Genomic DNA, 22,707 nt, shown 5'->3' with positions numbered 1-22,707 from the left:
ATCCAAATATTATTGAGGCTGCCTTGGATCACTGAGTCACTGAGAAGAAGCTGATCATTGCACATTCTTGCTGTTACCATGTACATTGTATTCCTGGTTCTACTTGTTTCACTCAACATCAATTTATGTAAATCTTTCCAGTAAGGCTCCTTTTTAAATGATTATATTTCACTAGTGTTTCTGTCTGGCTGTTGTTAGTGTTTCATTTTTGAAGAAGACCAGTGACATCACAGGATGATGTCTTGTCTTGGGCGAGAGTTGGATTTAAGAGAAGCAGAGTTGTGCAAAGTGCCTCATTCTTTCTGAGTCATCCAAGTCCGGACAAAAAAATTAAGATGACAGCAGATGGCTCAAGATGCAGAGGATGACCTTGGTGTCTTCCATGACAGATTAAGCTCAAAGTGTTCCATAGCACTGCTTCAGCCACTTCATGGGCACTGGAACAAGTTTTCATCTCCCCTTTCCCTCAGGGTAGACACTCCTCTAACTCACCAGTGGATCTAAAGCCTGTTGGTTACTCTCAACATCTGCTGAGACAGTTTGCCAGAGTGTGGCTCCTATGCATCCTACAGCTTCTTGAAGCCACAGATGAGAGCTGGATGAAGGTGGACACCAAAGGTGAATGCACATCCCTGAAAAGGGCTGGGCAAGCTCTCACACCAGAGGAACCACTCCTCCCAGATATAGGGAGATAATAGCACACCATTGCCTCCAAAGAACAAAAGAGAAGTATCACCAAAATGGCACTGGAGAGGTGCATCGGGGCTCTGAGCAAGCTGCAAATACAAGGAAGAACAAGAAAGTGAAAAAGAGTCCACTGAATGGTCCAACCTGGAGTCAGGAGGACTTAAATTCAAATCCAGCCTTATGTACTTTCTAGCTGGGTAAAATTGGATAAGTCACTTAACTTCCGCCTGCCTCAGTATATGATAATACAGCTATCTCCCAGGGTTGTTGGAGGGATAAAAAAAGAAATATTTGAAAGATGCTTAACAAATTTTAAAATGTTATATAGCTATTATCATTAAGGAATTCTATTATAGGAAGAAAGAATCAGCAAACTAAAGGTTTCCACCTTCAGAACCAGTGACCTTTTCACTATACTGTTGCCCTTGTATAATGGAGACACACTTTTTTTTCTGACCTTAAGGGGTAAGGGGTGATGGGCAATTATGGTCAGTGCTCCACTGATGTTCTCAAGATGAAGAAAATGAGAAAGGTCCCCAGAATGTTATCTGGATCCCCCTGTGGTGACCTTTTGGGAGACGATGGTCAACAGTCAAATAGGACCATCAGGCATGGATTGGTTATTCCTGAACCAGTGAAAAAAGCTCCCTCCAAAAGTGAGGTGTCACCTCCATTTCAAAATTCTTAAAGGGACAGTGCCATATATAGAGGAACTTAAAATAGTATTGAATGCCAACTTTGTAGGTTAAATTGAATGTAACAGCTACTTTTGGGGAGAGGGGAAGATTTGTTCCTAGTTAGTCCAGTGGATAGAGCACCAAGCCTTGAGTCAGAAAATCTGACTTTAAATTCAGCCTCAGATAGCTTACCAGTCACATCACCCAGTCTGTCTCAGTTTCCTTATCTGTATAGTGAGTTGGAGAAGGAAATGGCAAATCTGTCCAAGAAAACCCCAAGTGGAATTGTGAGGTCATGACTGAACAAAAAATGTTTTTTAGAAAAAGATTTATCAGATTGGGGAGGAGCCAGATTGCACTACGTGTCTCAGTGTGCACACACAAACTTACATTTGTACATCTGAATATTTGCACATACTAAGCAAGGTTCAAAAATTGTGTTCCTTGGGTGATACTATCCATATGAGCCTCCACTATAACACATGAGATTTAGCATCCTAGGACAGAGCTTAACTGAGTTTTTTCATCTGTAATATCAGGATAACATGCTCCCTCCTTCCCACTTTCCTTCCCCTGATGAGAAGCAAATGAGATCATACATGCAAATTACTTTGCAGACCTTAAAGAGCTGGAGAAATGTTAGCTATTTCTAACATATAGAAATGGAAGTGATTTTAAAGATGAAGTTACATGCTCAAAGTCACAGAGGTCATGGGTCTGCCATGGTGAGGGGTAACTAGGCAGCTCAATGGATAGAGCATCAGGCCTGGAATCAGGAAGATTCGTCTTTCTGAGTTTATATCTGGCCTCAGTGACTTACTGAAAAGGTGACCCTGGGAAAATCACACTGTTTGTCTCAGTTTCCTCTACAAAATAACTGAAGAAGGAAATGATCAACCATTCCAATATCCTTTTTTAAGAAAACCCCAAATGTGGTCACAGAGAGTCAGACATGAACAACAGCAACAGCCATGGTTTTCAACCAAGGGTTTCCACCTTCAGAACCAGTGACCTTTTCGCTACACTGTTGCCCTTGTATAATGGAGACATACTTTTTTTCTGAACTTAAAAATATGGGATTTGTTTATAAAGTGTCTCGTTGCTGCTAACCACCCGAAGTGCCTTGTCTCAGGCCACTGCCTGCTTTGCTTGTAGATTGAATTGCCTACATCTAATATTGATTCAGGGGCAGGTATGTGTGCTGGGCTGGAAGATGAGGAGGAAGAATCCGTAGCATAGTTTATATTCTCCCGGAATCACCGGGATCAGCAGCCTGGGTCCCTAACTTTGAGATGCAACACTGATCTGGCAGCACTCAATCTGGTGAAGATGAAATGTGACAGATGAAATAGGTGGTACTGAGTCCCAGGACAGAGTCCTGAAAAGGACGTTGCCCTGACAATCAGGAGCCGTGGGAAGAAGCATCTTCTCTATGGATTCAGGGGGCGAGGCTCCCGTAGCCCCCGCTCCTTCCCTATTCTACCCTCAGGCCCCCGGGTCGCATCCTGCTGCAGTCTCCCCCAATCCTGAGGTACTAAGCCTGGACATCAGCCTGGTTACCAGCCAGTGGTACGGCGAGTCATCCATCACTGTCTGGCTTGCAGCCAATCAGACGGGCTGTTGACTTTCAGCCAGCCAATGACCAGAAGATAGTTGGGGGTGGTGTTGGTAGAAACTGGCTCAGTGAGACTATAAAAGAAATGGGGGGTGGGGAGGAGGGAAGGTTCAAAGACCGAGGTTCTGCAGTTTGCAGTATCCCTCGCGTCTTCCAGCTATCCATCCTGGTTTTAAGGGGTAGCGGGAAATTTGTGCTCCCTTGTTGCCCCAGGAGGTGTGGAGTTCATATCTGATAGAATACAGGGAGGAACCTTGATTCATTCACTGCTCTGAAATGCCCTGGTGTCCATCTAATGAGGAGGGGGGGCATGGAACCCTAGTACTCCAATAGATTCCCTCCCCCCCACACACACACACTTCTCTAATTACGACCCTCTCTGCCTTGCCCACGGAGAGGAGCAGTGGAGAGAGAATAAGGCGGGGGAAGGGGGGAGGTAAAGAAGGAGGAGGCGGAACGGGTTTACAAGATAAAATAGGAAACTAGGGAATAAGAAAGGAGAGCGGGAAGGCCGGGGCAGCAACCCGGAATTAGCTAATTTGCCTTTCCCGAAAGTCTGTCTTCTGGTAGTTCACCCGCCTGCCCTCTGCATAAACGTCTCCAGTTCCCCCACTCTCCTTCTTTCGGCCTGGGGACTCCGGCCCCATGTCACCCACTAATGAGGTCGTCTAAGGGAAGGACTGGTGCCAGCGGGTAAAGCTCTGGGCAGCCAGCCAGCCCCGCTGGGCCCTGGGCGTCAGGGAGTGCTGGGATGTTGGAGGAGACACGCAGTCCTTCCTTTCTCTCCAGAGGAATTTCTGACTTGAAAACTTTGCACTTTTTTTAAACTCCCAGGAATAGTCACTTCAGCTCTCCGATGCACCCCGCCCTTCCTTTCTTTACTCCTCCCCTCCCACTCGGCCTTCTCGCCAGCCTCCCTTTCTCTACCCTTCCCGTTTACCTAAGAGCTTTCTCCGCAGCCCACACCTCCATCACCTGCAACCCGCACCTTCACCCCCACCCCACGTCTGCATTCCCGACCAGGGAGATTCTTGGATCCCGCCACTCTCTTCACCCCTAGTTAGCTCTCCTCCCTTCCTCCTCCCCGTTCATTCCTGTCCTCATAACTCAATTAGCTGGATTCTAAGACATTGGCACCGGATGCCAGGAAGGAACCGTGGCCCCTGGCTCATCCCCAGCCCCTCGCCTCTTCCCCACCCCACCCACTTCGGGTCAGTCAGCGTGATCCGGTCCGACTCTCCGGGGAGACTGCACCCCCTCCCTGCCTCCTGCAGCCTGGGGAAGGAGGGGATGCGCAGGGAAGAGGTCCCGCACCGGCGGGGTGGGATAGCCGCCAAGCTGTTTTTGCAAAATTCCTCATTCCCCGTCGCCGCCCTGCTCTCCTGGCAGCTGGAACCCGAAATCTAAGTTAATCGAATTAGTCTTTCCCACTTGTGCGCACTTTGGGCCTGCTATTGCTAAGACCGGTTAAGCAGGGTCGGATTAGGCGGACCATAAAAGTGAGGAGGGCGGGGAGATAGAATCTCAGGGGCCGACATTCGCTTATTATTTATTGCCTGGTTACTGGGAGTTGCGAGCAGAGTTTAAATTGCCAGGTTGCTCTTGGGTCACTAGGGAGGTGCCCAAACCGTACCTAGAGGAGGCGGAGGAGGGAGCTGGAGGGTGGGGCCTGAGGGGCAAATCGGGACAGAAAGGAGGCAGTGAGCCCGCAGATTTTTGAGCGCTTTGCTGTTTTCCAAGTTTCCCTCCAGGTGGTGCTACAGGATTGCAGATGTTGCTCTCGGGGTGGAGCTAAGCGTGAAACCGAAGGCTCCGTCCCGTTCTAGCCCGACCTGGAAAGGGGCGGAGCGGGAGACTCTGTACTTCCAAGGAAATGACCCAGTGGGGCACGGATCCTCAGGAAAGTTCTTTCTCAACCAGTACGCAAAGGGTGCAGGTCATTGAAGGAAACAGGAAAACCTCGCGAGTCTAAAAAGAGAGCTATAGGCACGATGCAAAACTCACTTATTCCATCTTTTTCTTGCAGGATATCTTCCCCATTAGACCGAGAGCTTCTCTAGGGCAGGAACTGTTTTCTATCTTTATATACTTTTATATACTTTGACACATAGTAGGCAATTAATAAATGCTGGGTCCAATTTCATCTTAAAGAGGAATAGAACCCAGAGCTGACTAGAATTTCCCCTTGGTCATAGAGGTTAAATGCTAGTTAGGATTTGAACTCAGAACCTGTGCCTCCAAGTCCAGTGGCCTTTTTGCTACATCACTCTGAAGAAGGCTGGATGATGGTACTGGAGAAAAGGGAGCACAGCACAGAGCACTGATCCTGGGCTTGAGGCTGGTTTCAGACGCTGACTCTGTCACTTACCCTTTTAAATCCTCGGTTTTCTCATCTGTAAGATGTGATCACAGTAGCATCAAACAGGGTTGCATGTTTGATAAGAGATCATGTGTAAAATGCTGAAAGGGCCATGTAAACATTATGTATTTCAAAGGGATGCTTGTTCACCTAGGACTAGAACTTGAGAACCTGCCAGCTCTGAAGCACAGATAACTGAGCCTGTGGTACCTGAGAAAGACCCTGGAATGGAATAAAGCTCCACCTTTCTCCGCCCTTTCCTAAAGGCTTCCCGCATTCTTTTACTTCCTCCCCGAGCACCTGCGGGAAGGACAGGTGTGTTTTCACAATCTGTTTGGCCACATATTTGTGGTGGGTGGTGCTCCTAGCTTCCTCCTATCTCTCAAAGTTACAAATCAACTTTTTCAGCATATAAAGGCCATATTGTTGTTCAGTCTTTTCAGTCGAGTTGGGCTCTATTTGGGGTTTTCTTGGCAGAGATACTGGAGTGGGGCCATTTCCTTCTCCAGCTCATTTTATAAATGAGAAATTAAGGCAAATAGGGTTAAGTGACTTGTTCAGGATCACACAGCTGGCAAGTGTCTGAGGCTGGATTTGAACTCAAGAAGAGAGTTTATTTCAGGCTCAGCACTCTATCCACTGTACAGTCTAACCCTAAGCACAGTATACTTGTGCATACATATGGAGTTAAATGCCTTGCCCAAACACACACATCTGATAAGTGTCTGAGGATTCAGCACTCTATCTATCCACTGTACCATCTGGCCCCAAAAAACATTGTGTACCTGGGCATATATGGGGCTGGCCTGAAGAGAGTGGTTATGCTGAAGAACCCTCCAGAGTTCAGAATTACAGATCATGAAAGGATTGGTACCATGTATGGCAAGAAAAGACAAATGATGATGGTTGGTCTGAGGTCCAACCCGGAGGCAGGAACCACTAGAGAGTCAGAGGGAAGGAGGAAAAAAATGAGTGAATGACCAAGGATCTTTGGTAAAGTCACTTTCCATGTGTGGGCAAATACCCTATCAGCATCACACCTTCCCCTTATTCTCCCAGATTTCACATGATTCATCCTCACAATCACACACAAACCCAGGATCACATAACCTGATGGGACAGCACAGGAGCAGTCTCAGACAGACACACACCCTCCTGGGTCAGGAGAAACAGGAGACCCCAGACAGGAGAAAAACTGGTTTTATTGCAGTCCTCAGAGACAACTCCCACATTAAGGAGGCAGATGGGTTGGTTGCCTTGGGAGCAGGCAAGGGCAGGGAATGACTGACTCCAACATGAAAATGGTCTAAAAGTAAAATGGACTGCAGGAGGGTAATGAGCTCCCTGTCACTATAATTCATCAAGTGGAGGCTGGCTGTCCACTTCAGGATACTGCAGAGGGATGGCTATTTGGCTGTCTGGCTATGGGAGATGACCAAAGTCCTTTCCAGCTCTGAGATGTTATGACTCAAAATGGCAGGGTCCCTTCTGGTCACTGTGTCAGAGATCAAGAACTTGGGCTTCTAAATTAGTGTGAGGAGGAGGCCTGGGGAGAGCAAGAGGGAGGGACTCTCTTGTCTTTCTGGTCCTCAGTGGTTCACAGCCCTGAGGAGATGGTCCTTGGAGCAGAGGCAGGTTTGGCTCCTATGATTTTACTTCAGCAAAGACCACTTAATTTGCTCCTTGGCAGACTGTAGAACCTATTTTGGTGGGAAGGGGGAGGAGGGAGAGAGAACAGAAGGAGAGAGAAGGAAAGTCAGTCACCCAGTGACCTTGGGCCCCATTGATCTCCCTGCATGTACTAGGGGAGAGGACACCGTTTAGGCTGAGTTGCCACAGAGCTGGCCCTTAGCCACTAGGTGGCAATAGCATCTACCTGGTCGTGGTGGGAAGGCCGGGGGCCAGCGCATGGGGGCAGTTCAAACTCTTGTTTTTCTAGTGCTGTTCAGGACCCAAAAAACTAACCCATCTATCCCGGTCCTGCCTGGAAGTTCAAGGTTCCCTGCCACCCGCTGACACGTGGGCGAAGGGAGTGGCGCTCCCGTCTCCCAGCCCCCATCGCCGGCACAGCAAGGCCAGAGGGAGCCAGGTCCCGCCCACGCCGGTGCCAGTGCCACGTCCAAGCCCAAGGGAGAGACATACAGGGGCTCCGGCGTGGGCCCCACCCCGGACCGTGGGCTATTGTCAGCCTGTCCAGGCAGTCTGACTCTATCTTTGGGGAGGGCACCGAGCCAGCGGCGGGCTTGGGTGGGTGCTGAAAGCATCCCCAGCCCACTCCAAGACAAACACAGAGCTCTACCCAGCTCAGTGTGGCTGCAGGACTTGTGGAGGCAGGCTCCCTTTCCCTCACACACACGCAAACACTTGCAGACACACCTGCAGCTACCCACCACCCCAGCAATCGCCCTCTCCCTTATATCACATTCTGTGCTGACACAGGTCTGTGATAGACCTGCCCTCGAGCCCTGGACAGAGATTCAACCCTTCCCTCCCGTCCCTGACTGTCTCCCTCTCTCCTTCAGAGCCAGAGACTTTCCAGCACATCTCCACCAGGAACTCCCTCATTTTAGTCTCCATCCCTTCCCCAGGAATCCCACTGAAGGAAGTAGTCCCTTTCCGTTCCTTCCTGGCCACAGCTAGTCATTTGGCATCTTGGAGCTCTGCTAAGCAGCCAGCTTCAACCTGCCTCTGCCCCCCCAAAATATACCGGTGCACTGAGTGTGAGGAGACAAGAATGGAGGGGGCCCTGGGACCAGCAAGGAGCCCAGATAAGCCAGAGGAGTGCAAACTGTCACAAGCTGCAGTGGGAAACATGGGTGCCAAACCTGGGGGCCCAGCTCAAGAAACAGAAGGAGCAGCAGCATGTCTTCTGGCCTCGGTTACTGCCACAGGGTTAAGGTGGTTAGTGAATGCTTGGAGCAGGGAGCTTCATGCACACTGGATTAGTCTGGGGAGAAGGACCTGTGGGGTGGACAGGTAGAGGACGGCCAGATAAGCAGAAAGTTTGTATCACTGGAAACCAGTTGGGACTATAGCTGAGGGAACCCCACCTCCCACCCAGATCATGGGGCAAGTATGGCTGAGTCTTGGAAGAGCCCAATGTTATGGGTGTAAGGATGAGTGGGAATAAGGAGCTAGTGGAGGGGAGGATGGGAAGCAGTATAAACCCTTCTACAGGATCCAAAAGTCCCCAGCCATAGCCATGAACTCCAATGGGCAATAGAGAGGAGGCAGGAAGGAGGTTCCCTTTTCAGTCAAAAGGAGAGAAGGGAGTAAAGGCCTCTTAATAAAGGCTCCAAAGGATGAGATCAGCAGACAAGATCAAGTTCTCATCCTTCCAGGCCTTCTTCGATGTCTTTCTTCCCAACCCCTCCCTCCTGCAAGTTTCTGGGTCTGCCCTTTCCATCCTCCCCTTCCTCAAGCCAATCCCTTGGAATACTTTGTCTATCTTGGATTCCAGGATCCAGGTGCCTACCTGGGCCACACTCTGCTCAGACAGGCCGCTGTCATCCACCTGTGGAGAAGCAAAGCCAGTGGTGGAAGGAGCGTTAGAAAGAGTGGGGCAGGTGCACGGGGCAGGAGGGAGTGGAGGGAATCCAGGGTGCCTGTCTCCCACTCTAGTTAAACCCTGAGATGGTGCTTTGGCAAATGAGACCCCTGGATTTCTCCTGATATTTAAGGAAAGAGTAAGAGAGAAAAATCTCATCTAACTAGACTAGGATAAATGACTTTTAAAGTCAAGGCAACCAGGTGACTTTAGAATCATGGATGAGAGAGGAAAGAATCTTACAGACCATCTAATCTATTCCCCATTCTTTATAGATAATAGTAACTGACAGTAATAAAAATGGTAGCTAGGTGTTGCAATGGATGGAGCACCAAGTCTAGAGAAAAGACATCTTTCAGAGTTGAAATCCAGCTTAAATTTTTTTAAAATTAACACAAAAAAAGAAATCTAGCTTCAAATATTGAACAAGTGATTTAATCCTGTTTGCCTTAGTTTCCTCATCTGTCAAATGGGTTGGAGAACAAAATGGCCAAACCATCTAAGATCTTTGCTAAGAAAACCTCAAACGGGATTATGAAAGCTGAACTACAACAACATAGATCCTTAAGTTTTAACACATATGTTGCTCAAACAATTCTCTGACATGATTAACAAAAGGATTACTACTCCCAATTTATAGAGGGGTACTGTCAAACTGAAGTAGAAAAGAAGGTCATTTAAGGATAGCTAAGTGGTCTAGTAGGTGGAGTACCAGCCCTGAAATAAGGAGGACCTCCGTTCAAATAAGATCTCAGATGTTTATTAGCTGTGTCACCCTGGACAAGTCACTTTACTCTGATTGCCTCCAAAGAAAAGGGAACCACCAAGCTGTGCATAAGGATTGCTGTAAGCTGCATGTCAACTTAGCTTTTAAATGTATTGTTATTTATGTTTTATTGTATATTTTGTATTTATTTTGTTAAATATTTCCTGATGACATTTTAGTCTGATTCTCAGTCAGGCCTAATGTGACCTGCCACATGTTTTGATGTCTCTGCTCTAGACCCAAATCTGGTGGATTTTCTGTTACAAATAGATGCTTTTCTTAGAGGACATGGTTCACAGCTCTTGGACAAAGAGCACTTCCTCACAGGAAGGAGGACCAAGTATTTAAAGATCTAAAAGAGTTGGGGTAAGTAAATAGAATTTGGTAGGGGGGAGATCTTTCAGTACTGGATTCTTCTCATTTTTCTTTCTGAGAAACGTGCCCTTCTCTACATTCAGTTCTTGGCAAATCCAACCAACCCTTAAGGACCAACTCAAGGCACAGAGTGTCTCTGGTATGCTCTGCCCTTTCAGGTGTCGGGTACTCCAGTACTCAATTAGGAGAGAGAAAAAGACGTGGGGAAGGGGAGTAAGTTTTCCAGACTCACCCCACCTGCTACCCTGTGTCTCAGGCTAGATTAGACCTTACCCGGAAGTTCACTTTCTGGATCACCTGCTGCGGATCATTTTCCAGAATCACACTAAAAACAAAAACAACAGGAGAAAAATGGTGCAAAATTTATTATCTTCCCAATTTTCTCTCCACTAAAATGAGACCAGAGACTGACTTGATTTTCTGTTTGTGTCCTCAACACTTAATTTTGCATATAATAAATTCTTCATAAATTATACTCTTTCCTCTCTTCTTTTTTTCCTTCCTTCTTTCCTCTCTATTACTTCCTCTTTTTCTTTCCACTTTTTCCTCCCTCCTTTCCTTCCTCTCTTCTCTTTCCATCCTTCCTTTTCTTTACCCCCTTCCTTTCCTTTTTTCCTTTTCCCTTCCATTCTTTCTTCTCTCTCCCCTTTACTTCCTCCCTTTTTTCTTTCTTCATTCCTTCCCTTCTTTGCTTCCTTGCTTCTCAAAACCCAAGGGAACACCTCCTCCTGGAAGCCTTCCCCAACTTAATTGAACTGGATTGCCTTTTTCCTCCTATCCCCACCCTGGCTCAGCATCTACTTCATTCATTCAGAACTGGCACTAACAATTCACACACTGTGATTGCCACTGAGTCATGAATGATAGCTGACTCTCAAGCTGGCTAAGTGCTTTATATCCATTAACTCAATAGAGGAAGTATAACAACTCTGACAAGCAAATAGCCCTAGAGTTTTCCCATTTTCATTTTATAGAGGAGAAAAATGGTTCTGAGAGAGACTAAGGTTCTTGGTCCATAGCCATTGTCAGAAGCAGTATCTGAAGCCAAGTCTTCCTGACTTCTGATTTAGTAGCCTATGCTACACCATGCTGCCTATGGGGTAGAAATATCGCAGTTTTTAAACTAGTAGATAGAGGGGATCCAATCTCAAATTCAGTTTTTTAAAGCTACTAAATTAAGAGCTCTTTCATAAATTATAGCTTCAACTTCTACAGGCAGCTAGGTGCCCCAGGAAAATTTAGGAAGATAAGAGTTCAAATCCAGTCTCAGATAATTATTAGGTGTGTAACCTCTGGAAAAATTATTTAATCTGTTTTGTCTCAGTTTCTTCCACCATAAAAACTACCTCCCAAAGTTAGCATGAGAATCAAATGAGATAATTATTATAAAATGCCTAGCACATGGTAGACAATTACTAAGTATTTATTCCCCTTCCCCTCCCCTCAGTCCAGCAATAAACTCCTGTACTTGAAAATGTACTTTGGAAGGGCTCTCATATTTAGCAAACATTCTTATATAATTAAGTCCCCTAGTGAACTATATTTTTTTCCATCCAATTTCCTATTTTACTTATGAGCATCCCACTTTTGTCTTCAGTTCTAATATATTAACCATCCTTGAAAGTATGATGTTTATTCACTTATTTTTAAAAATAATTTTAATACCACCACAATCAAAGGAGGCAGCTGGCAACTTGATTTCATGGAGAAAGAAGCAGCCTCAGAGTCAAGATTTGGATTCAAGTGCTATTTCTGACACATGCTGGTTGTGTGACCCTGGGCCAGTCACTTAATTTTTCATGTTCCTCAGCTGACTCTCTCAAACTATAAACTAAGGAACAGATGCCAGCATCATTGATCTCCAGGAATGCCCTCATTGGAAGTGCTCGGTACCTGTGAAATCACCGGTCCAGTCTAAAAAACTTAAAGAAGTTAGACTGGCTTTTTTCTTGTCTTATTCCAAATCACTGAGATTTTACTCTGTTCATTTGTGTTTGTTTGAATATCAGATCTGACACTTACTAGTTGTATGATTTGAGTCACTTAACTTATTTGGGTTCTGTTTCCTCATCTGTGGTGAACTGGGATATATCAAAAGATCCAGGTTCAAGTTTCACCTTAAGCACTCAGCTGTGTGATGCTGTGCAAATCAATTAATCTCTCTGTGCCTCAATTTCTTCATTTGTAAAATGAAAATATCAGACTTCATGGTCTATCTGTGCTCCTGTGATCTCTATGATCTGGCAGAATTGTAACGTAAGTGCTTTGTAACCTTTATGTATCCATATGGGTTACTCACAATCTTATATGTAAATGTGAGTTATTTTCTTTATATAAATGATTTATTACTATTTGTTTTTACTTTGCTTTATTGTGTTCTTAAACAATTTGTGTAAGTGTTTGTATCTATTGCATAACATCTTTCCATGCAGCTTATGCATTCAGGCTGATAATGGATAATTCCCTGTACCCTGACATTCAAGGAGCTCACATCAGTTTCTTTGATTACTGTATTCTGATTTCACAATGAAGTTCACAAGGCCTTCTACTCCCACCTGGTGAAGGCAAGGATTTTCCTCATGCCACAACACCTGGCCATTCTCTTGTAGAAATCCACCCTCTTAATGAAATGCCTCCTCTTTTCCTAAGAAAGACTGGAGTTTCAAGGAACATTAGCGCTATTCTGTATTGCATAACTGTCTGTTATTCTTCATAAAGACTCTGAGATTTTTTTCTCAGGGAATGGGAAGAGTTTGTGTATAGAATATTTTATGCTGTCTAAAAGGCCAACAACATTTTTGGCCATTTTCTAGTTATTTGTACCAATATTGGATGGCCACAATTTAGATAATTCCAAAATAGTGAATAATCCAAAAAGTCTTTTTTATTCAATATTCTAATCTGTTGTTTTTGTTTTTATCAGATTTAACTTCCTAGATATTTTTGGCCTTGGCTAATATTAAATAGATTGAATTTGGTCAATTCCAATAGACTTGTGATGGAGAAAGCCATCTGCAGTCAGAAAGAGGGCTATGGGGATTGAATATGGATTACAACTTAGTATTTTCACCTTTTTTGTTGTTGGTTTGCTTTTTTTTTCTCATTTTTTTCCCTTTTTGATCTGATTTTTCTTGTGCATGATAAATGTGAAAATATATATAGAAAAATTATACATATTTCACATATATTGGATTACTTGCTGTCTAGGAAGGGAGAAGGAAGAAAAGAGGGAGAAAAATTTGAAACTCAAGATTTTTTTAATTAAAACTTTTTATTTTCAAAACATATGCATGGATAATTTTTCAATATTGACCCTTGCAAAACCTTGTGTTCCAAATTTTTCCCTCTTTCCTCCCTAATCCAATATATATTATACATATTAAAATATATGTTAAGAGCACAAGATTTTTGCAAGGGTAAATATTGAAAAGCATCTTTACATATATTTTAAAAATAAAAAGCTATCATTTAAAAAATAAATAAAAAATAAAATTAGACTTAATTCTATGAGGTCTAGGTAATGTAGGAAAGTAAATGGAGCTTGTGCTACATTTGGAAAAAGCTGACCCAGGATTTACAAATAACATGTAATGTGGATAACTGACAATGATCCATATTGATCTAGGTGTGTTTTAAAATCATAATTATTTACATTTATATAGATTTGGAAGAGAGAAGTGACAAATGATTTTACCTATGTAAGGAACTCATAGCAGGAAAATTTCTTCTACTAAAGTAGCTCAACAACTTATCAGCAATTTATTATCTTAGGGTTTCTTGGAGCCCTGAGAAGTTAAGTCACTGGTTCAAGGCTGGAGACTATTAGAAATGAAACTAGTGGCATAAGTTGGCCTTCTATTCACAGGCTGCTTCTCTAGTAGAACTTTAAGTCTACAAAGTCTCGCACCCTCTTTGAAAGCTGTAGCTCAGAATTTTATCTGTATGGCACTATATGAATATTCGTGACAATTCCTGTTCATGGTGGCCTCTTTCCCATCTGTCCCCTACTTACCCACCATCCACGATCTCATCCACCACCAGGAAGGCTCCGTCCATGTTCTCCACCAATGAGCGTTTCTCTATGTTCCTCCTGAAGGCAGAGCCAGCCATCTGAGCTACCTCCCCCTTCTGGCAGGGGAACATGGGGTCCCCCAACAACTACCCTCTCCCAGAAAACACAGGTGCTCAGGGGTTGGAGGAGGTGTGGGGAGTGGGTATAGCCGGAGGGAGAATGAGGAATTTGTCTAACTATCCCTGATCCTGTGGTAGAACTTCTTGATCTACCCTATCTCTCACTGCCCAAACCTTCACTTAAGGCAGCAATATCACATCCCAACCATCAAGGGACTTAAATTGGGTGCAAGTCCACAATTGCCTTATAGTCTAAATGGCCATACCCTCTCAGCCTTCTACTAAAATGGCAGTCACAGGGCAAGGGGGCTAGAGAGCAGCAGTCACAGGACAAGGGGGCTAGAGAGCAGCAGTCACAGGGAAGTCGAGGGGGCTAGAGAGCAGCAGTCACAGGGCAAGGGGTCTAGAGAGCAGCAGTCACAGGGCAAGGGGTCTAGAGAGCAGCAGTCACAGGGCAAGGGGGCTAGAGAGCAGCAGTCACAGGACAAGGGGGCTAGAGAGCAACAGTCACAGGGCAAGGGGGTTAGAGAGCAGCAGTCACAGGGAAGTCGAGGGGGCTAGAGAGCAGCAGTCTCAGGGCAAGGGGTCTAGAGAGCAGCAGTCACAGGGCAAGGGGGCTAGAGAGCAGCAGTCACAGGGCAAGGGGGCTAGAGAGCAGCAGTCTCAGGGCAAGGGGTCTAGAGAGCAGCAGTCTCAGGGCAAGGGGTCTAGAGAGCAGCAGTCACAGGGCAAGGGGGCTAGAGAGCAGCAGTCACAGGGCAAGGGGGCTAGAGAACAGCAGTCACAGGGCAAGGGGGTTAGAGAGCAGCAGTCACAGGGAAGTCGAGGGGGCTAGAGAGCAGCAGTCTCAGGGCAAGGGGTCTAGAGAGCAGCAGTCACAGGGCAAGGGGGCTAGAGAGCAGCAGTCACAGGGCAAGGGGGCTAGAGAACAGCAGTCACAGGGCAAGGGGTCTAGAGAACAGCAGTCACAGGGAAGTCGAGGGGGCTAGAGAGCAGCAGTCTCAGGGCAAGGGGTCTAGAGAGCAGCAGTCACAGGGAAGTCGAGGGGGCTAGAGAGCAGCAGTCTCAGGGCAAGGGGTCTAGAGAGCAGCAGTCACAGGGCAAGGGGGCTAGAGAGCAGCAGTCACAGGGCAAGGGGGCTAGAGAACAGCAGTCACAGGGCAAGGGGGCTAGAGAGCAGCAGTCACAGGGCAAGGGGGCTAGAGAACAGCAGTCACAGGGCAAGGGGGCTAGAGAACAGCAGTCACAGGGCAAGGGGGCTAGAGAACAGCAGTCACAGGGCAAGGGGGTTAGAGAGCAGCAGTCACAGGGAAGTCGAGGGGGCTAGAGAGCAGCAGTCTCAGGGCAAGGGGTCTAGAGAGCAGCAGTCACAGGGCAAGGGGGCTAGAGAGCAGCAGTCACAGGGCAAGGGGGCTAGAGAACAGCAGTCACAGGGCAAGGGGGCTAGAGAACAGCAGTCACAGGGAAGTCGAGGGGGCTAGAGAACAGCAGTCACAGGGAAGTCGAGGGGGCTAGAGAACAGCAGTCACAGGGCAAGGGGGCTAGAGAGCAGCAGTCACAGGACAAGGGGTCTAGAGAGCAGCAGTCACAGGACAAGGGGTCTAGAGAGCAGCAGTCACAGGGCAAGGGGGCTAGAGAACAGCAGTCACAGGGAAGTCGAGGGGGCTAGAGAACAGCAGTCACAGGGAAGTCGAGGGGGCTAGAGAACAGCAGTCACAGGGCAAGGGGGCTAGAGAGCAGCAGTCACAGGACAAGGGGTCTAGAGAGCAGCAGTCACAGGACAAGGGGTCTAGAGAGCAGCAGTCACAGGGCAAGGGGGCTAGAGAACAGCAGTCACAGGGAAGTCGAGGGGGCTAGAGAACAGCAGTCACAGGGCAAGGGGGCTAGAGAGCAGCAGTCACAGGACAAGGGGTCTAGAGAGCAGCAGTCACAGGGCAAGGGGTCTAGAGAGCAGCAGTCACAGGGCAAGGGGTCTAGAGAGCAGCAGTCACAGGGCAAGGGGGCTAGAGAGCAGCAGTCACAGGGCAAGGGGGCTAGAGAGCAGCAGTCACAGGGCAAGGGGTCTAGAGAGCAGCAGTCACAGGGAAGTCGAGGGGGCTAGAGAGCAGCAGTCACAGGGCAAGGGGTCTAGAGAGCAGCAGTCACAGGGCAAGGGGTCTAGAGAGCAGCAGTCACAGGGCAAGGGGTCTAGAGAGCAGCAGTCACAGGGAAGTCGAGGGGGCTAGAGAGCAGCAGTCACAGGGCAAGGGGTCTAGAGAGCAGCAGTCACAGGGCAAGGGGGCTAGGAATGAGAACTAGAGGAGGGTTCTCTTCCCAGTTTTGAACATTCGAGCTCCAGGAGCATTAGAAGAAGGCACCTTCTTGGTGTAGATTATCTGGAGGATCACATTGTCAGGGCTGGCGAGGGGAGGGGGGGGATATGGCTTTTTTACCTCTTGGTGGCCACAGGTGTCACTTACCGTAACACATGGTTCAGGGAATCAAACAGGCAGGTAAGGACTGACATAAGCATCAGCTGAGTAGGGGGGATGAAAAGAAAAAGAGAATAGACCCAGTAAGACCAAAGAGACTTCAAAAAACAATAGGAGATTGTCTGGAGTAAATGGTTTTTCAATTCCTAAAAGGTGTTGGGATGGCCCTGAGTAGGCAGACCTTAGTGGAGAAGGGAATGGCTTCACATCTGAGTGAAGCTAGATTATAGTGTGAAGAAAGAGCATGGAATCTCCTTTTATTGAGACAAGAAAATACAGGGCAAGTAACTAGAAGTCAAGCTCGTTTCACCTGGAGGCAGTAGCACAGATGAGTTTTCAAGGTCTCTTTTGGCTCAGATTTTCCTTAGGTGGCAGACTAGATCTGCCCCATGAAGAAAACCAAGAGTCCACTGCCAGATCCTCAGAGAGCCCCCCCAAATCATCTCAACCCTCTTTCCAGACTTTTCATTTTAGTGCCGTCTCCCTCAGGCCCTTGTGTTCACCTCATTTTCCTGGGATGAGCCTACAACATACAGGAAAAGGTCGATACTGCTCTTGTAGACAATGGTCATACCTCCAAAAAAGGCAATCTCACCTGTAAGAATATGGAGAGGGAAGAAGGAGAGGATATTTAGACTCCCTCCCACTGGCCTCCACCCGCCACAGACGCTCAGCCCTGTCTTACTCATCCCCCGTCTCTATCTCCTAAAGACCTTTCTTTGAATCCCAGTGCCTGGCATAAAGTTACCCCTTCTGCATCACAGGAGTTAGGGGCACGGTGCCTATGAGATCTGGAAAATTCATGTAAAAATTTGGTCCTCCCTTTGTACCAGAGAAGTCTGATTTTTTTCTTTTTCTTTCCTAGTGTTTGCACAGTATCTTACCATAAAATTTGGGTTGATATAATACAGTAATATATATTTTTTATTTTCATTTCTGAGTTTCTGAATTTTTTTCTGTGTCATCTGCTGCCAGCCTTCAAATACTGTCTGTGGCTTCCACAAAATTCCCAATTTAATTTCTGATGCTGGCCTATGATATATGCAAATCTCCATGGGTAAAGTTGCAATGTGGAAAGGATAACTTAGTACATATGGAATAAATATTTATTAATAACAGACTATACATTTCCCACAACTTCCTTTCTTCTCCATATTTTCCCAGGCTGGATCAGGGAAGTTTTTGTGAAGGCTGAGGTACAAGCCTACAGCCCAGATATAAAGGATGGATGGGGCAATCTAAAAGTTTTCAGAGAAGAACTGGCTCATTGGGAGCTAGGCTAAACAATTTCCCTCAGGGAACTCCAAAGGAAAGGAAGGCAGTAGGTAGGAAAGAAAGAACTTAGAGATACAAGGGAAACCTCTGGACATTAGTCTTGAAGTAACAAGAGAGCATGGGTGTTGAGTGGGTCAGGAAAGCTTCTCTAAAGAAACAGCTGGGAGGGCCATGGGAAGGAAGGGAGGGAGGGAGGGTCAGAGGCAGGGAGCAATCACCCTGGGTCTCAGAGGTGGGAAAGGAAGTACAAGGAGACAGGGTCAAATTTTGCAACGTTTGGGAGTGGGGAAAGAGGCAAAAGTGGGATAAATTGGGGGGCAACAAAGGAAACATAATCACTTACTGTCAGTTCTATTAGTCTTGTTGAAGACATTTTTCTCAAAGGCTTTCTGCTCCTTTATGGAGGGGAATGTATCATCATAGTACTAGAGAAAAAGGAGAAGAGATGACATCCTTGTGGAGTAGTGGGGACTATTACTGGCTGAGCAGGAACAGTCATGGGGCTGGAATCTCTGAGCCACCTCCCTACAGAGTCCCCTCTCTTATGGCTCCCCAGGTCCCTAGGGTCTGTCTAGAGCAAACACATTCAGCAAAGCCCCACCCCATCGACACAATTCCAAACAAAATGATTATAAAAAGAAAAGTATTTGTTTTTCAAGTCTGCTGTCTTCTTTTAGAAGCAGCAGGAGATCAGTCAGCAATTTGGTTTTCTTTTAATTGTCCTGCTCTTTGTTTGGAGGGTCAACCTGATTTAGACTACACTGGGGATACAATCACCACCAGTGGTCTCTATGCTGCTTTTGGCCCAAAAAAGATGATTTGGCCAGAATCTGGCTTCATTTAAGGGACTCTACTCCTAAAGAGAATTTTCCCAAGATTTTCCAAATCTCACCCAAGTTTTCAAGGTGGTAATTACTGGGGCCTTGAATAGAATGAAGCACATTCAGCTCCAGAACCCAGAGCCTCCAGACTTGTATATGGAGTCCAACTTCCTACACTTTACTAATTTCATGAGATTGGGCAAATCACCTCCCCACTTAGTATCCTTATCTTTTATATGATATTATATGTTATAATATATTATATTAGAGTGGAGGGTTTGGGCTAGCTGATCTCAAAGGTCCCTTCCAGATCTGATTCTTGGTTTAGCTATTCTGGAAGAGGAAGCTACCCATTGGGGCAGTTTGGCACCAGGCTAGGGACCTTACACAACTTCCCCTTTGACTTTCTTCAAGGTGGGATAGAAAAACTATGGCCTGATCTGATAGTTTAATATGATGTGTCCGAGAAGACAAGGAGCCTGGAATGCTTAGATCAGGTATTCAGTTAACAATCTGGGATAAGAAGAGAATCTTGGCCAAAGAGACCGGTTGACTTGAGTTATTTTTCCCAGCATGCTGTATTGTACGAATTTACAACATCAACCCTCAGCTTTAGGGTTACCATTCATTTTTTAACAGGGGATTTGGGTAGTCAGATGATAAATGGAATAACATTGATAGAAAGTACTTTTTTTAATTTATTTTTTTCTTTTCCCCCAGAAAGGAGCTATAGGAAAAAAATGTGGTATTTATTTACCATGTCTGGATGGAACATTAGATCCTAGGCTAGTTCAGAGGGCCTAGGCATATATAAATCCAGTCTCAGATACTTACTAGCTACGTCTCACAGCACTCCTCTGGGGTTTCAGTTTTTGCTTTCTTAAAATTATAGGGTTGCACTAGCTAGACCCTTTCATCTCTAAACCTTATGATCCTATGATTTGTTTTCAGCTACAAAGGGCTAGGTACAGTTCAGTCTCAATTAGCTGCATGTACATCTAACTTGTGGATTTTCTACAAATATAGTACTAGACCAATGGACCAGCTGCTTCACTCTCTACCCTTCCAGAATGCTTTGAGGGCACTGTCTGCCTGGGAGTACAAAACCATTTAAATATTATGAAAAGGAAAGCATAATGGTTTAATAATCCCAAATTTACTCCAAACTCCAGAGTGAGCAATTTGGAGAATATTTACCCTGCTAACTGGCACAACTATATAAGTGATTTTTTTTTTTCCCTAGCTAGGTCATGACTCTCCTCCAGCAATAAACACATAATGCAGACTTGACTGAGAGGTAAAGTGGCAAGGTAGATAAAGCAAATTAGTAATCAAGATACATGAGTTCTAATCCTGCTTCTGCCCCTACCTAGTCATGTGAAACTTCTCTCTAGGCTTTTGATAGCTTCTGTCAAAAGCAGAGGGATGACTACATCATTTCTAAATTGCCTTATAGTTCTTTTTTAAATTATTTTTTTATTTTTTATTAATTTTATAATTATAAATTTTTTTTGGCAGTACATATGCATGGGTAATTTTTTTTTTTTACAACATTATCCCTTGTATTCACTTTTCCAAATTTTCCCCTCCCTCCCTCTTCTCCCTCCCCTAGATGACAGGCAATCCTATACATGTTAAATGTGTTACAGTATATCCTAGATACAATATATGTGTGTAAAACCAAATTTCTTGTTGCACAGTAAGAATTGGATTCCGAAGGTATAAGTAACCTGGGTAGAAAGACAATAGTTGCCCTATAGTTCTAATGTGAAGTTAGGGCTGTTTGCTAAGTTACAGATAACGAAGATAGCTTGTTTGCTAGATTTAGGGCAAATGGGATTGCTGAGTTCCATTTATTTGTGTCTTCACTTCTAAATCCCTAGAAGGCTGAACACAATGTTCATTTCCACTGGTCAGTGGAAAGAGTAGAGAAAAGATAAGACTCTCTTTAAGGAGATACTTCAGGGTAAAGGCAATCCAAACGGAAAATCTGAACGTGGCAGGGGGTGGACCTCTAATAGAACCTATGCTGAGATATCATGGGGAAGGTTTAGTGTCTTGCATTGGCCTAGAGTCCAGGGGACTCTCCTCTTTGGGTTTCTGAGCCTTATATTTCCAGGGACCTCTTTGATGAGCTAGGGTAGGGGAGATTATGGGGAAGAGGAGGGGGAGGGGAGTTACCTTGGCCAGAAGACGTTGTCCATCATTATCCAGGATGAAAATTGCTTTGACAGTGTAGAGAGACGGTTCCTGCAACTGATCCCAAAAAAAGGTAGAGTAAGCTGGTTGAGAAAGGAAGTGACCCTCAGACCTATTTGTTCATCCCACTGACTGAAAAAAAGGATTCCTCAGGCTTCAAGGGATCTCTTCCATGAAGAGCTAGAGTATTCAACTCAGCTCTTCTGTCTCCTCACTCTCCCAACACTGAACACCCCCCAGCCCCCAAGGCCCACCCCCACTGTCTTTTCTGAGGCTGCTGGATTTCCAGGCAGCTTCTACTCCCTGTCTCAGAGGCCAAGGCCTGTTGCTGGGTGATCCCTTTCCGTGCAGAAGGTCCACCCAAACCCAAGTTCTGTCATGCACTGACTGCTCCAGAGTCTAAGTCAGAGTGTATCACAGAACCTGGGTCGGGGAGACTGATGGGGGTCCTTTTCTGACCCCCCCAGCAAAACCTTCTCCCTACTGATTCCAGAGCTTCGGGATTTGATCCAGGGCTGGGATCCGCACTCCCAGAGATCTTGGGAATGTCAGTCGTTTGCAGAATCCGACTCATCCATAGAACTGGGTCTCGGAACTTGATCAGGAGGAGGGGCAGCTTTCATTCTCCCCACCCCGACCCTTCATTCCCTATCAAGTTGGCAGCCTTGCTCTTCTCTTTCGGGCTCCTAGGCTCTGCACGTCCACCCGGGACCCCAGAAAGCAGTGAGCACTCAGGCTTTTTTCTCCAGATGTGCCCAGTCCCTGCTCCCCCATCCCAATCCTGAACCGATCTAGAATCCCAGCCAAGCCCGCGTCCAGAACCGGTCCCGTGAGTATGGAACAAGCGCTCCTAACTTCTTCCTCCGTTTCTTACTCGGGCTCAGCGAGCCCTCCCACTCCTCCTGACCCTCTCCCACCCCCGCGCTCCAGCCCGGACGACGGCAGGGGCCGAAAGTTCCTGGAGCTGCACCCCGGCCGCCGCCGCCGCCGCCCTCGAGCTGGGAAGTTGTGAGTTGGCCGAAGCTCCGAACTCTCCCAAGCGCGCAGCGTACCCGCAGCCCTGGGGGATCCGTGGCCCCAGCGCCCGGCGCCGTTCCCCCCCGGGCGGCCGCCGCTACCTCCGCGGCGGCCCCCTCCCCTGGGTGCGGACGTGGCCAGGCCTCGGGCCGCTGCATTCCGCTCAGCTCTGCACTGACAGCGCCGCCCGGCTCCGGCCCCGCCTCCGCCGCCCGCCCCCGCGGGGCTGGCCCGGGCCGTCCTGGCCCGCCGAGCACCGAGCGCAGAAACCCGACCTCGGAGCTAAGCACCCCCCACTCCTCCACCCCCCGCCCCGAGGGGATTGCCAGCGATCCGGGGCTGGGAGGGCGGAGGAGAGGCAGGCAAGGGCCTTCCCCTTCTCTCTGTCTCAGTCTCTGTCTCTCTGTCTGTCTGTCTGTCTCTGTCTCTGTCTCTGTCTCTGTCTCTGTCTGTCTGTCTGTCTCTGTCTGTCTGTCTCTCTCTCTGTCTCTGTCTCTGTCTCCCTTTCCTTTTCCCCCTCCTTCCACTTTCGTTGTCTTTTTCCCCCTTCTCTCTTCTCTTTCTTCCTTTTATCTCCCCATATTCTTTCTTTCTTCCTTTTCCTCTCACCTCCCCTTTTCTCCCTGTCCTCTCTCTGCTGGACTCCTAGTCTGGAAAACCGGAGTTCAAATACGGCCTCAGACACTTAACTAGACTGAGGTGACTCTAGGAACTTAGTTAACCTGACTGCTTCAATAAAATACTAATAATAACGTCGCCAACTTCCC

The 22,707-nt window shown here is 46.7% G+C and overlaps 1 protein-coding gene across 6 annotated transcripts; it reads right to left on the bottom strand.

Moving 5' to 3' along the window:
- Positions 1 to 6,522: 6,522 nt before the first annotated feature.
- On the bottom strand, positions 6,523 to 22,159 carry COPZ2 (COPI coat complex subunit zeta 2). 6 transcript variants are annotated; one of them, XR_012481187.1, is made up of 10 exons: positions 21,976 to 22,149; positions 20,906 to 20,980; positions 18,247 to 18,328; positions 17,132 to 17,223; positions 16,617 to 16,672; positions 14,039 to 14,116; positions 10,300 to 10,351; positions 8,814 to 8,852; positions 8,164 to 8,299; positions 6,523 to 7,038 (listed from the first exon to the last, which is right to left on the bottom strand). XR_012481187.1 is itself a non-coding variant. In XM_074261271.1 (9 exons), the coding sequence occupies exons 1-9, from the start codon at positions 22,096 to 22,098 to the stop codon at positions 6,991 to 6,993; spliced, it is 645 nt and encodes a 214-aa protein (XP_074117372.1). In that variant the 5' UTR covers positions 22,099 to 22,145; the 3' UTR covers positions 6,523 to 6,990. The 6 variants fall into 6 exon arrangements, 4 of the variants coding, with proteins under 4 accessions (XP_074117372.1, XP_074117374.1, XP_074117373.1 ...); XR_012481188.1 differs by lacking the exon at positions 14,039 to 14,116 and having other exon boundaries at positions 21,976 to 22,159; XM_074261271.1 differs by lacking the exon at positions 8,164 to 8,299 and having other exon boundaries at positions 21,976 to 22,145.
- Positions 22,160 to 22,707: the final 548 nt, after the last annotated feature.

The sequence above is a fragment of the Sminthopsis crassicaudata genome, chromosome 4 (assembly GCF_048593235.1).
Source record: "Sminthopsis crassicaudata isolate SCR6 chromosome 4, ASM4859323v1, whole genome shotgun sequence".
NCBI classification, from domain to species: domain Eukaryota; kingdom Metazoa; phylum Chordata; class Mammalia; order Dasyuromorphia; family Dasyuridae; genus Sminthopsis; species Sminthopsis crassicaudata.
The sequence above is the reverse complement of the archived record's forward strand: the minus strand, read 5'-3'. Positions and strand labels throughout refer to the sequence as shown.

Bases quoted from the DNA above. Each gene is read 5' to 3' on its own strand.
- COPZ2 (XM_074261271.1), bottom strand. From the start codon at position 22,098: ATGCAGCGGCCCGAGGCCTGGCCACGTCCGCACCCAGGGGAGGGGGCC. The intron at 20,981-21,975 runs GTACGCTGCGCG...TTTTGGGATCAG, and splicing joins CGGATCCCCCAGGGCTGCGG to TTGCAGGAACCGTCTCTCTA. The intron at 7,039-8,813 runs GTAGGCACCTGG...CCACCAAAATAG, and splicing joins CTGAGCAGAGTGTGGCCCAG to GTTCTACAGTCTGCCAAGGA.